General features: G+C 34.9%; 1 protein-coding gene across 3 annotated transcripts in view; it reads right to left on the reverse strand.

Moving 5' to 3' along the window:
• Positions 1-2,323: 2,323 nt before the first annotated feature.
• The window catches only part of LOC106091648 (YTH domain-containing family protein), a 61,597-nt gene continuing 49,042 nt past the window's right edge, over positions 2,324-14,878 (reverse strand). For 2 of the 3 annotated variants that reach the window (XM_013258238.2, XM_013258239.2), the window contains exon 10: positions 2,324-3,122. In XM_013258238.2, the coding sequence (XP_013113692.2) occupies positions 3,075-3,122 (48 nt within the window). In that variant the 3' untranslated portion in view covers positions 2,324-3,074. Of the gene's footprint in view, positions 3,123-7,630; positions 7,986-14,878 lie in introns of those variants that run through there. The other variant, XM_013258240.2, reaches the window with a different exon arrangement.

The raw sequence follows: 14,878 nt of genomic DNA on the forward strand, positions 1-14,878 counted from the left end.
GATGCTGTCAGATCGAAAGAGGTGGCACTCAGGAACTGGCGCTTGGATAAAGATGCCAATACTGAACTGCTGCGTAGGTAGGCAAGATCTTCGTGTGCCAATGTGCTTGGGCGCAAAAAATGTCTTGCGTCTGCGTACTAAGGTTCTTGCTTCTACACGAGGAAGTAAGAGCTTTTGGTCGTTCGTGAAAAGAATAAAGGGTAGTTCTTCATCTATTCCAATTCTTGGATGATCAAACGTTCACTGACCCGGTTGATAAGGCTAACCTGTTGGCTGTTGGATAGCAATCAACCACTCCCCTTAATCGAGAATGTATCTGGTGTCATACTCGTGAAGTTAAAAGGGTTCTTGAGAATCTAGACGTAAATAAAACAGCCGGGCCCGGATGGCATATCAACACTTGTCTTACGCAAGTGTTCTTCGACGCTCGCTCGTCCATAACGCAACCTTTTCAACCTTGCCTACCGTGCGGCAGTCTTTCCGGCGCGTTGGAAGGTTGCGAATGCTCAGCCAAAACCCAAGAAGTGTGAGGCAAACAACCCTGGGAATTATCGGCCAATTACGATATGCTCCGCTCTCTCCAAGGTCATGAAGAGCATGGTTAATTACCATCTTGTGAGGTATTTAGAGTCTAATGGCCTTCTTAGCGACCAACAGTATGGGTTCCGCAGAAATCGCTCTACGGGCGACCTCATGGCACTTCTGTTGGAATCCACCAGTTTGGTGAGAGTAAGGTTGTGGCTCTGGATATCTCCAAGGCATTTGATAGGTTCTGGCACGGTGCACTACTATCAAAGCTTGTCGCATTTGGTGTCGGTAATGGCTTCGTTCGATTTATTTCTAGCTTTCTCAGAGATCGCACTATTCGAGTCGTTATAGATGGGTTCTCATCCAATGAGCATAAATTGACCGCAGGTGTATCCCAGGGCTCTGTTCTTTCTCCTTCTCTTTTTCTTATTTTCATCAACGATCTGTTGGGTCAGACATCGTATCCGATCTACTCATTTGCAATGACAGTAATCTCTGTCGTTCGTACTCATTCGACCATAGGCCGAGTCTTCGAGAGATTGAGGACAAGAGGTGGGTTATGGACGATACACTCCGCCAGGATTTACTGTCCATTTCTGAGTGGGGTCGAATAGATTTTAATGCCCGGAAAACTCAGTGCTGTTTGTTGTCACACAACGATACGCTGATCCTTTACGATCATCTTTGTCTATCAACGGTGTAGATGTCGAGCATTCAGAAGTTCTTGATGTTCTGGGCATGAAAATACAAAGTGATGTCAGTTGGGCTAAACATGTATATGAAGTGTCGAAAGAAGCTTTCAAGTGTTTAGGTTTCCTTAAACGGTGAAAGAATTACTTCACTCCGTCTGATCTTCTTAACGTCGACACCACTTTCATAAGGCCGAAAATGGAGTACAACTCACATGTATGGGCTGGAGCTTCAAAATCATCCCTGGAGCTACTGGACCGTGTACAGAAGAGAGCGATGGCGATGTGGGTTGTTTGGCGCTGTTCTAACGGTACTTTCATGGTGTGTGTACGAATGATATTCGTCTTCTTATTCCTGATGTAAGAATGTATGTCAGGGATACTAGACATTCCAGGAACTCACACCCGTTTGCAATTGATTGGCCAGCGGACCGCACAATGCATTATAGAGAGAATATTTATTTCGCCCGAATCGTTCGTATGGGCTTTCGGCTAATGTTTTTCACACCCACTTTGACATCCAAATGTCAATAAGCACAACATCCCTTCCCCCCCTCCAATTCCTAATTTCCTCTCGCCAACGCAATGCACTGCATTCATAGAGGACATCCCCTGCGTGTTGGCTGACAGAAAAAAAATTTGCTGATGCGGTCCTCTTATAAATACGCCTGGGAACTGAGGCTTGATTGTTTTTTTGCCACATGAAAAATACTTGCGAATACATTTTGACAATTCAATACGGATGGATTTTGAAACATTGTACTCTGCTAGAATATAAAGCAATTGATGTTTGAAAGTCGCCCTATTTTTTCAACTTTCTTTATACTCTATAGAGACACGAACTTTAGTTTTTATATATAAGAGGAGCCACAAATACTTACATGTAAAGTACCAAAGCCACACTAGCTAAGAGGTTGGAATGTCCACATTTCACGCTGAAGGCTTGGGTTAAAATCCCGACGAGAACGCCAAGAAAATTTGAGCGCTGGTTATGCCCTCCTAGTGCTGCCGTGTATACTTCTCTACCAAACAAGTATTGCCTAATGGAATGTCCATGGGCAAACTTGGCAGTGGTCTAACATGGATTAAAGTAGTAATAGTCCATATTGTTTTACATATTTTTATTATTTTTTTTTACTTTTGTTTAGGTATATAAGATGAAAATTTACTTCATGGTAATAATATACATAATTAAACGTGTACATACAATTATTTGATGAAAACTGATTCATGCTGTTGATTTTATTTATTTGAACTGTATGTGTATGGATGTTTGCTTACTTTTTGTCATTTTCTATTTATTTATAACAGTGCAACTACAAGGAATGACTTTAACAGCATACCTTCGTTATTTTGTCAATTACTTGGACAATTAGTCAATACATCAAATGTTATTAGAATTACTATTAATGCTAAAAAATAATTACGTAAAAATATCGTTAGTTTCGGATCTTTTCTCTGTTATTTTATTGTAATCATCATTTATATATGTATATATATATATCCTAAAATCCTCTTTTGCTTTTATCGAGAGGATGGTCTGACATCCTTAATTGCAATTTATTTGAAGTAAAAATCGTCATTTTAGATACATTAATAAATAAATCCCTAGAATGACGCATATGTGAATGCATGCATAGATAATAAACTTTTCATCATCAGATTGGTGTTTACTAAACTTTGAAGTATATATTCGGCATGTTTGCGATCAATGCAGCAATTGAATGGCTCTTTATTAATGATGCATAATACAAAAAAAAATTAATGACGCCATAACTTATTGCATTATTAATTGTAACTGTTCGCCCCGCATGATTGTTGTTGTTTACCATAATAATCTCTGTTCTTTTATGTATATCAATAGTCATTGCCTCGAATACGATCCGTGGAAGAATATTCGTTGTCCTGCAAAAGAATAAAACGTTAATGCAACAACAACAGTATATTGTTAGTTTAATTAATAGAATAAAACATGCAAATACAAAGGAGCCTTTCTAATAATACATATAGATGTCATTTTGAAGTCCAAGTAAATACTACAAAAGCGTCTGGAGTCTAAACTCCTTCTAACATGGTCCACATCTAAAATGTGGTAAAACCCCCCACCCCCAAATCCTATAAAATATATATATATATAGACCAATCACGACAATATGGCACTCAAATGAAAGGTATTTTAGATTAGAAAACGTATCTAATATCCAATTTTCGGACCACCCTAACCCCCAAAACACCCCTAAATCGGACATATTTACCCGCCATGGCAATATAGGACTCAAATGAAAGGTATTTACGAGTAGAATACGAATTTCATATCCAAATGTGGGATCAATTTTCTGGGGGTCGCCCCCTTCCCCAACACACCCCCCAAAAAGCTATTTGAGTGTAGAATACGAATCTGATATCCAAATGTGGGACCAAGTATTTGGGAGGCCCGTCTCTCCCCCAAAGAGGACAAATTTAAGACGATAGCAATATGGGGCTCAAATGAAAGTTCTTTGGGAGTAAAGAACGAATTTGATATCAATTTTCGGGAAAGTGTGTATGGGGCCACCCCACCCCCATAACATCACCCATATTGGAAGTATTTGCTGACCCTTGCAACACGGGGCTCAAATAAAAGGTATTTTAAAGTAGAACACGAATATGATATATATACTTTCAAGGCCAAGTCAATGAGTGGCCGCCCCATCCCCCAAACCGGTCATGTTTGGCGCCTATGGAAATATGGGGCTCAAATGAAAGGTGTTTGAGAGTAGACCACGAATCTGATATCAACATTCGAGACCAACTGTCCAAATAGAACGTATTTGCTCACCAAGACAATTTGGGCCTTCAAGACAGTGGAGTTTGATATTGATAGTTTTTGGGACCCATACCCCAAAGCAGACATATTTGCTGACTTTTGCAATAAAGGGTTTAAATGAAAGGTATTTGAGATTAGAAAACGAATTTCATATCTAATTTCGAGGCCAATGCCAATATGGGGTTTAAACAAATGATATATAGATACATGAGAATAGAGAATGATGCTGATATATTTTCAGGGCTTAGTATTTGAGGGACCACCCCACTCCCCAAAACACCCCTCACATTCACCGACCATTTCAATGTGAGGCACATATGAAAGGTATTGGGGAGTAGAGCACAAAATTGATACCCACTTTCGGGACCAATTTTCTGGGGTCTACCCCATTCCCAAAATAGACCACAAACAGCAAATATTTACTGACCATCGCAATATGGCGCTCTTATTTAAGTTTTTGGAATTAGAATACGAATATCCAAATGTGGCACCATGTATTTGGGGCACCGCTCTTTCCCTAAAAACCCCCCAAAGGGTAAAAATTTGCCGACCATGGGTATATGTGGCTCAAATGAAAGGTATTTGAGATTAGAAAACTAATTTGATAACCAATTTTGGGGCCAAGTGTTTGGGGGACGCCTCATCCTATAAACTCTATTTAAACCAATGGCAGTATGGAGTTTAAATAAATGGTATTTGAGACAAGAGCACGATGCTATTGTTTTCAGAGCCAAGTGATTAGGGGACCACCTCACTAAATAAATAAAGTCTTTTTAGAATGGCATTAAACCCTCCGAGCGAATTCGTGGTCCTAGCACAAGCAGGGGGTGTCCCGCTTGCATGGATACGAATATTATCACGATGGGTTCGTGCAATAGGGTCGGCAGCGGATGAGCCAAAGGAAAAGGCCAAAAGGTGGCGCTCGAAGTGTAGTACGATGGACAAAATCCGGAACTATGTGTCTTTAAGGTGGCTACTCCTCCTTTTTTTTTGGCAATGAAATCCACCGTATAAATGGGGTCGGTATTTTACTGTCGCCGAAAGCAATGCGAGCTCTTCTATCATACAATGTTATATCTAAACGCATCATGACGGCAAGATTAAATTAAAAAATCCGCAAAATATCCATTGTAAAACCGAACCTGATGATGACGAGACATAGGATCAATTCCCAACACGACTCAGTGACACGCTCTCTATCAAAAGGAGACTTTTAACATGTTATGGGAGATTTCAATGCCAAGGTGGGCAATAACAACAATAATCTACAATCAATCATGGGAATGCAAGGACTTGGCGATACCAGGAATGACAATGGCGACAAATTGGTTCATTTCTGCACAAGAAACAAGCTCTTATGCGAGGAACAAAATTCCCCCATAAAAATATGCACAAATATACTTTGGTATCACTAGATGGAAACACCCGTAATCAAATCGACCACGTATTTACCAGCAAACTCTTTCTGGGTTCGCTGATGGTTGGGAAAACTAGACGAGGAGCCGACATCGATAGTGACCACATGCTCTTAGTGGCCACACTACGTCTACACCCAGCCGTCGTGAAAAGGTCTCAAACAAAAAGCACAAATTTCAAACTCATTAACCTAAAAAACCCCGAAACTGCGACCGTAGGGAGACGGTCATCTCTATCATAGGCATTGCTCGACGATCCAAAAAACCATGGATACGCAACGAAACTATAGAGGAAATAAAACACCGCAAACGTCTACGCAACGCTCTGCTACGGGCAAAATCGAATTAACAAAAATTGCTGCCTGGTCTGAATATCGTCTCAAGCGCCTAGTTCACAAAACTTAATGTAGATTTGAAATAAGACAGATTTCCTTTATACAACTCATGACATGATTGCCAGGTACTGTACCGTAAACAGCTGAAAACAATTTTTTCTCGCGAAGTGCACTATCTGTCAACGAGTTTTGGTAATGTGTGTGTGTATTTTAGTTAAGAACTATAACACAAAAACTACGATAAATGGCGCGAACTAGTAACATACACAAAATAAGAGTTGTGCTAATAACTGATTTTGACAGATAGTGCACTCGATATATTGTTGTTGGGCAGCTGCCACTACCTGTAAATGAATATATCTTGAGACAACTGTCGCATAAACCTATTTCAAATCTATTAATTTTGTATTCATTTTTATTGTTTTTGAATAAGGCTGTAGTCTCAAAAATATTTGAACTTTTTCCTCGCATGGTTTTGACACATTGCCAATCGGTGTTACCATGTGATGTCAAACAAACAGACTTGCACTGGATATAGCTTTAGCGTTTTATTTTTGTCCTACACGGCTTGTGTACCTAGTACTAAAATAAAACAGCAATTACAAGACATTTCATATCTACTAATATACGAGTTTGTACGTTTAGGCCAACTATTTGAATTTGAATTTGTGTCTGCCATAACATATTTTTCTCTAATATATATATATATATATATGCCAAAAAAACTGTGTGACTTCAAGAAGTGAAAAGTTCACCAAATTTTGCCAAGATTCCATTGGAAAATTTTTGGAATTTTACACGAGGCGCAAAAACAAAATGTATCGTATTCATTAGGCTTAGGCTTATGGCAAATGTAGCGCAGGTGTTTACATCGAAAAAATTTTAATAAATTTCACAACTTCAAAGCAACAAACGAGTTGTTTTTTTACCAATCTAGTGGATTCGCGAACTTATGGATGAATAAAACGCTCTCCCCGTTAAATGCTTTGTATTTTTACATTGCCTGACAATAGTACATATCCGAAATATCAAAAAAAAAAAATAATAATAAATAAATCATTTTAATTTTAAATAAATGTTTCTTGGGGTTTATAAATGTGAAATCCTAAGCAATTTTTGCATTAACTATTGAATAAATATGTTGCTTTCTTCCTCTTTAAGTTTTGTCATTCCGATTGAATGATGGCACATAGGTTTTAATAAACGGGGATAACCCAAGACGCTTAGCAAGCATATTTCTTCATACACAGAAAAAATTAAAAACTAGGTTCAATTAAGAAATGTGTACATTCTATTAAAAAATTTGCTGAAATCAGTCCTATGCACGAAGAAAAAATATATAGATTTATATTTGGCCGTTAAATATGGTATTGACTTATAAAAACTTTTCAAACAAATTATTAATTATTGTGTTATTGATTAACAATTTTGCAATGGGATTTATGGATAAGCTCAAAAATCCATTTTAAATGGTTATTAACTCCATAAATCAATTAATTGACAATTGCCTTTTCCTTTAAGCAACATTTTTACTACTTTAATAAAAATAATGCGTCGATTATGGATTGCAACCCAACATCAATTGAGTTGCTAACGGGCAAATTTTTATAGAGATTACTATTTCTGTTTTGAATTGCAAACTTTTCTACAATGTACCTAATAGCTGAATCTTCACAACACTAATATCAAATGAAACTGAAAAAAAATTATCAACTTTATACTAATTTTTGTTTCATGGTTTTATCATCTGGCAACGAAACTATATAATTGATATTTTTCACATGAATAAAAACTTTTTATTTCATTATATTGCGTAAAAAAACATGAAATAAATTTTTATTTTTTATTTAGAGATTTATAAATACCACATTTGCATTCTACAATGTACTCCAATTTGTTGCGTTTGGAATTCATCCGTTCTATTTGTTCACATCCTAATTTTTTCCGCTTTTCACTATTTCAGCGTAACAGTTTTCACAAGAATTTTTTTAATTTGATATTTGATTCAAACATTTGAGTCATTCTCTCTTCTTTCGCATTACATATATGTGTGAAAGGGAACACAATATGATCTTGATCAATGCACAATTTATACTTGATGGGTTTTATTTCAGTACTCGATCGATAAGATATGAAGGGCAAAAATAAAACGCAAAAAAAGTTTCCAGTGCAAGTCTGTTTGTGTTTAGAGGTGGTATCGCCATTTACTAACCTGTCAAAACAATACGATGAAAGAAATGCAGTTGATGAAGTAGTTATTATACATGCTAAATATTGTGATTGTTAATCGGCCACTTGTGGCTTATAATTGCATAATAAACAAATATGTAAATAAAAATGTGTGAAATTTACAGCTAAAGGCTCTATTGTACGGCATGTAGTTGTCTTAGACATGTCAAATTTAGCACATGCTGAGTTGTACATGTCGTGTGATACAAACGAAACTAACATATGAAAACCACTTTTCAAAATAGCACATGTAAATTTTTTCGATTAGAGCGTGCTCTATTTCTTCTGACAAAAACAAACAAATCAGCTGTTTTTGTTGTCAATCGAATAAAAGTATCCCAATATTGTTTTCACAAATCTATGATTTAACCAGATTTCTAACAACTTTCTTAATTTTTACGCATAAAAAAAACACCTTTTGCTAAAATTTGTTGGTTATATCATACGAAAATAACACAGAGGTGTGATAGCAAAAATGGTTAATCGTATGTAAATTGACAATTTTGACAAACATTTTCAATTACATGTGAATACAAAAAGTGACATGTCATAAGAAATGTACATGCCGTGTAATAGCGCCTTAAGATTTGCAAAACATGTGCATCAAATAAAATTTATTAAGAATTGTGCACAAAAAATAATTGCTTTTAATTGTATTTTACTATTCACAGTAGAGGTATTTATGGCCACACTTATTTGTGGCCACACATATCATGGCAATGCTGACAACAGATGTTTTACATAAGCCTGCACTGGTTTTTTCAGAACTTTGTTGTCCTGGATAGATATCATGTTCATACAAATTGCATTGCCCTTCACTATATAATACTAAAATAAAACACAGCTGCTATAAAATAACATTTTAATTCATAAAATTAAAAATATGTTCAGCGTATGCCTAGTTTGCCAATCACTTGCGTGATACAAAAGAAAATCGAATTTCAAAAATAATTAAAGCAATTATCACCTTTTGGCTGGTACTATGTTTGTTAATCACCGTTGAAAACATTTTTTCCGCGATTACTTTTTTGAAACATAACGAAAAACAACAATTTTATTAAAATTTTACAATATGTATTGAGGGAATTGAACAAAATAAGCAAGATTTTTTTTTTGCTTTAAAATCTATTATCTAGAAAAAGTAATCAGCGAAAAAAATCGCGAAAAGCGAAAATAGTACCATCCTTTATTTGAAGTTTTTTATAAGTCAATACCATATTTAATCGGTTATATATAGGTCTATATTAGGTGTGCTTTATTTACCCACTAAGCGGAATTTCTCCCTTAGATTGTATGGAGAAAAATGGTATCCCCGAATAGCTAAGCGGCTAATCTTATCGCCGCTTACGATAGCCATATAAAGGGTGATTTTTTTGAGGTTAGGATTTTCATGCATTAGTATTTGACAGATCACGTGGGATTTCAGACATGGTGTCAAAGAGAAAGATGCTCAGTATGCTTTGACATTTCATCATGAATAGACTTACTAACGAGCAACGCTTGCAAATCATTGAATTTTATTACCAAAATCAGTGTTCGGTTCGAAATGTGTTCATTCACCGTAACGTTGCGTCCAACAGCATCTTTGAAAAAATACGGTCCAATGATTCCACCAGCGTACAAACCACACCAAACAGTGCATTTTTCGGGATGCATGGGCAGTTCTTGAACGGCTTCTGGTTGCTCTTCACTCCAAATGCGGCAATTTTGCTTATTTACGTAGCCATTCAACCAGAAATGAGCCTCATCGCTGAACAAAATTTGTCAAAATTTGAACACATTTCGAACCGAACACTGATTTTGGTAATAAAATTCAATGATTTGCAAGCGTTGCTCGTTAGTAAGTCTATTCATGATGAAATGTCAAAGCATACTGAGCATCTTTCTCTTTGACACCATGTCTGAAATCCCACGTGATCTGTCAAATACTAATGCATGAAAATCCTAACCTCAAAAAAATCACCCTTTATTAAATAATATGGTATCATCATTCAATATGAATGACAGAACTAAAAGAGGAAGAACGCAACATATTTATTCAATGAATAAACGTTCTGGAATGGCAAAATTGCTTATGATTTTAATTAAATTACATGTATGAACTCCGAGAAATATATGTTTAAATAACTTATTTTGTTTGTTTTGTTGATATTTGATTATTTCGAAGGGTGTCAGAGCTGCCAAAGATGCATTAAATATGTAAAGATGCAGTATTTCAAATATGAAACCCATCTTAGTTCTATTTTAGTTACAAGTAGTGGTCAACAGGTTTCGTTGGTCAAAACGGGCCCAACTATTTTTTTGCGATTTTCCTAAAATTGGATATTAAAAGTGTAATTATACACCAGTGATAAATATATTTATCGATTAAATTAACCGGCTCATGCACTGTGAGTTTATACATACAGCGGTCAAAAAAAGTATTCATCATTCAATGTTTTTTTTTTAATAAGTCTACAAAAGACAATTGGAATAAAAACATATTAAACTAATGATGCAGTAGTGCTTGTGTGATATATGTACACAATTTCATTGTTTTTAAAGAAAAAAATAGTATTTATTGGAACAAAAAGGGCCATTTTACAGCTGAACACAAAAAATTAAACAAAAAAAGTATTCATCATTGCAAAAAAACAAAAAAATAAATAACATAATTTAAAAAAATTAATACTTTGTTATTCGACCACCGCGTCTTATAACTTCTTTTAAACGGTTTGACATCGATTGGACTAATTTAGCGGTTATATTTTGGTCTATATTAGTCCATTCCTCCATTATCACCTGTTGCATTTGACTCTTGCTCGAAAAATTGCGCGTTCTCAATTTGCGTTCGAGATCTTCCCAAAGATGTTCAATTGGGTTCAAGTCGGGACTTTGAGGAGGAGTTTTAATGACTTTGGGGCAGTTATACAGCATCCACATCTTGGTATTTAAAGCAGAATGTTTGGGGTCATTATCTTGATAATATTGAAAGTTATTACCAAGCCCAAGTTTTACAGCACTATCTTTTAAATTCCTCTTTAAAATGTCAATGTAATACTTATGATCCATTACTCCATTAATAATTTCAAGATTTCCCGCTCCTGAAGCCGCCATACACCCCCAAACCATTAAACCACCTCCACCATGTTTTACAGTAGCAACTGTGTTTCGTTCTTCAAGCTCTGTATTTGGTTTTCTGTACACTATGACCTTTCCATCGCACCCAAAAAGATTAAACTTGCTCTCGTCTGCAAAAATGACTGTTTTCCAAAATGATTCGGGCTGTTTTGCATACATTTTTGCGAAGTTTAGCCTTTTCACTCGGTTTATTTTATTTATAAAGGGCTTCTTACGTGCAGTTCTTCCTCTGTAACTATGCCTTTTGAGTGTATTTCGAATTGTTTGTGTAGTAACTTCCTTCCCTAAATATTCCATAGTGTTTTTACGAAGAATGGTCGCGTTTTGCTTACGACCCATTTTGACAAAAACTATATTTTCAATGAAATTAAATATTTGCTGTCAAGGGCAAAGCCTCCTTTACTAAATAAAACAGAAAAGGGGGATTCCCAAATAATATTTGAATTTGACTTTGATGATAGCACATCAATGATGAATACTTTTTTTGTTCTGTTTTTGGTGTTATTATATAAAATTGCATTTTTTGCGCTAATTAAATTTATTTTTTGAATTTATTTTAAAACATATTACGAAAAATAAACTATTGCATAAAACTGCATTATTTGTTTACTTTAAATTTTCTTCAATTACCCAAAATAAGTGAATTTATTATCAATTTTGCTAATGATGAATACTTTTTTTGACCGCTGTACATTTTATAGAATACAGCGGTCAAAAAAAGTATTCATCATTCAATGTTTTTTTTTTAATAAGTCTACAAAAGACAATTGGAATAAAAACATATTAAACTAATGATGCAGTAGTGCTTGTGTGATATATATGTACACAATTTCATTGTTTTTAAAGAAAAAAATAGTATTTATTGGAACAAAAAGGGCCATTTTACAGCTGAACACAAAAAATTAAACAAAAAAAGTATTCATCATTGCAAAAAAACAAAAAAATAAATAACATAATTTAAAAAAATTAATACTTTGTTATTTGACCACCGCGTCTTATAACTTCTTTTAAACGGTTTGACATCGATTGGACTAATTTAGCGGTTATATTTTGGTCTATATTAGTCCATTCCTCCACTATCACCTGTTGCATTTGACTCTTGCTCGAAAAATTGCGCGTTCTCAATTTGCGTTCGAGATGTTCCCAAAGATGTTCAATTGGGTTCAAGTCGGGACTTTGAGGAGGAGTTTTAATGACTTTGGGGCAGTTATACAGCATCCACATCTTGGTATTTAAAGCAGAATGTTTGGGGTCATTATCTTGATAATATTGAAAGTTATTACCAAGCCCAAGTTTTACAGCACTATCTTTTAAATTCCTCTTTAAAATGTCAATGTAATACTTATGATCCATTACTCCATTAATAATTTCAAGATTTCCCGCTCCTGAAGCCGCCATACACCCCCAAACCATTAAACCACCTCCACCATGTTTTACAGTAGCAACTGTGTTTCGTTCTTCAAGCTCTGTATTTGGTTTTCTGTACACTATGACCTTTCCATCGCACCCAAAAAGATTAAACTTGCTCTCGTCTGCAAAAATGACTGTTTTCCAAAATGATTCGGGCTGTTTTGCATACATTTTTGCGAAGTTTAGCCTTTTCACTCGGTTTATTTTATTTATAAAGGGCTTCTTACGTGCAGTTCTTCCTCTGTAACTATGCCTTTTGAGTGTATTTCGAATTGTTTGTGTAGTAACTTCCTTCCCTAAATATTCCATAGTGTTTTTACGAAGAATGGTCGCATTTGTCTTCGGAGTTTTCTGAACTTGCCGCACTAGCCAACGCACATCTCCAACTGAAAGTGCTTTTGGTCGACCAGATCTTGGTTTATTGTCAACAGTTTTCGTTTCTGTCCACTTTCTGATGATGGATTGTATAGTAGATCGTGGTCTATTTAATATTTCACTGATAGTTTTTTGAGTTAAACCATTCCTGTGGTGTTTTATTATCAAAACTTTTACCTCATCAGAAACCTCGTTTTGCTTACGACCCATTTTGACAAAAACTATATTTTCAATGAAATTAAATATTTGCAGTCAAGGGCAAAGCCTCCTTTACTAAATAAAACAGAAAAGGGGGATTCCCAAATAATATTTGAATTTGACTTTGATGATAGCACATCAATGATGAATACTTTTTTTGTTCTGTTTTTGGTGTTATTATATAAAATTGCATTTTTTGCGCTAATTAAATTTATTTTTTGAATTTATTTTAAAACATATTACGAAAAATAAACTATTGCATAAAACTGCATTATTTGTTTACTTTAAATTTTCTTCAATTACCCAAAAAAAGTGAATTTATTATCAATTTTGCTAATGATGAATACTTTTTTTGACCGCTGTATGTGATATGCGTTCAAGATTATCCCTAATCGACCTTTGCAAATCTCGTATCTTATTATATTCAAGGTCTTTGGAATCTTCCCGCTTGAAGAGCGTTTTATTTATCCATAAAGCCTTCGACTTTTCTGCCAAACAACTGTCAAAATGCATTATGAAAAAAAATGGTGACGAAGAAAATGGGAACAATTCCGTAGAAGTGGTACTGAGTTCTATACAAGATAAATTCATTAAAGGTAGCTAAGTACAATTTTGTGGCGTGGAGTAAACTATGTGTCAACGAGTTTTCATAATGTCCGGTTGTGTGCATTATAGTTACCCAGAAGTCATGACATTGTCTTCAAAAACTTCCTTAAGACAATTTGAATTTTGTCACCGATATGGCATTTTTGCCGACATGTCTTGCATAATATCTGTTATAAAATGTTATGATCGACAAATTTACTAACCGTGTCCATAGAAAGTCAGCAAATCATTTTTTATTCACTCTCATACAAAATTTAAACAATTTACTCTGTAGAGGACATCTTAGCAGACCGTGTCGCATAAACCTTCATCTGACAAAAAAACTTTGTTTGGTAGATTACGAAAAAAATATCTAACTGTACCAAATAGCAAAACAAAGAAGAATGTTATGGAATGTGACCAGAACTTTTGTTATATTAATTTACAAAAGTGAAAACGAATAATAAAACAAACCTAAAAAAATATGGTCATATTTAAAATGTTAGTAAGTATTCTTTTTATATTACGCTCAGATAAATGTTCATAAATGTCTATTTCTTTTTATTAGAAGCCGTAAAGGACTAGGCGTTGGATGATGAGAAAACTGCATTTATTAATTAGAAAAACTAACACCAGCCATACCAAAATTCCCTAAAACAAAAGTATAACCAAAATTCAATTATAACCTATAAAAATTTAATTATTTTTTATATATAGAAATATCAATAACAATTTTGTGGATCCTTTCCTCTTTTTTGATGTCGAAGACAAACTTGCAAACATTTTGTAATATTGTTATTAACGAATAGATGAGGGGTTCTGTCATCTACATATTCAGTGATGACATGTTATCGCGACAACTATATGAAAATGTCATCTACGATTTGTATGGGCTGACGACTATATGTCTTCAACGATTTAACAAGTTCATGCACCCTTCTTTCAAGACATCTTGACGACGCGGACTGCTAGGATAAGAGCCATAACACACACAAACAACGAACAATGGCGCGAACTATTAACATACTCAAAATCAGAGTTGCACTAATCACTGATTTTGACAGATAGTGCACTCAACACTTTGTTCTTGGGCAACTGCTACTACCTGTAAATGAATATGTCTTGGTTCTATAATCAAAATAGTATTGGGTTGCCCAAAAATTGCGGATTTTTTAAAAGAAAGTAAAT

Source organism: Stomoxys calcitrans, chromosome 2, assembly GCF_963082655.1.
Source record: "Stomoxys calcitrans chromosome 2, idStoCalc2.1, whole genome shotgun sequence".
NCBI lineage: Eukaryota > Metazoa > Arthropoda > Insecta > Diptera > Muscidae > Stomoxys > Stomoxys calcitrans.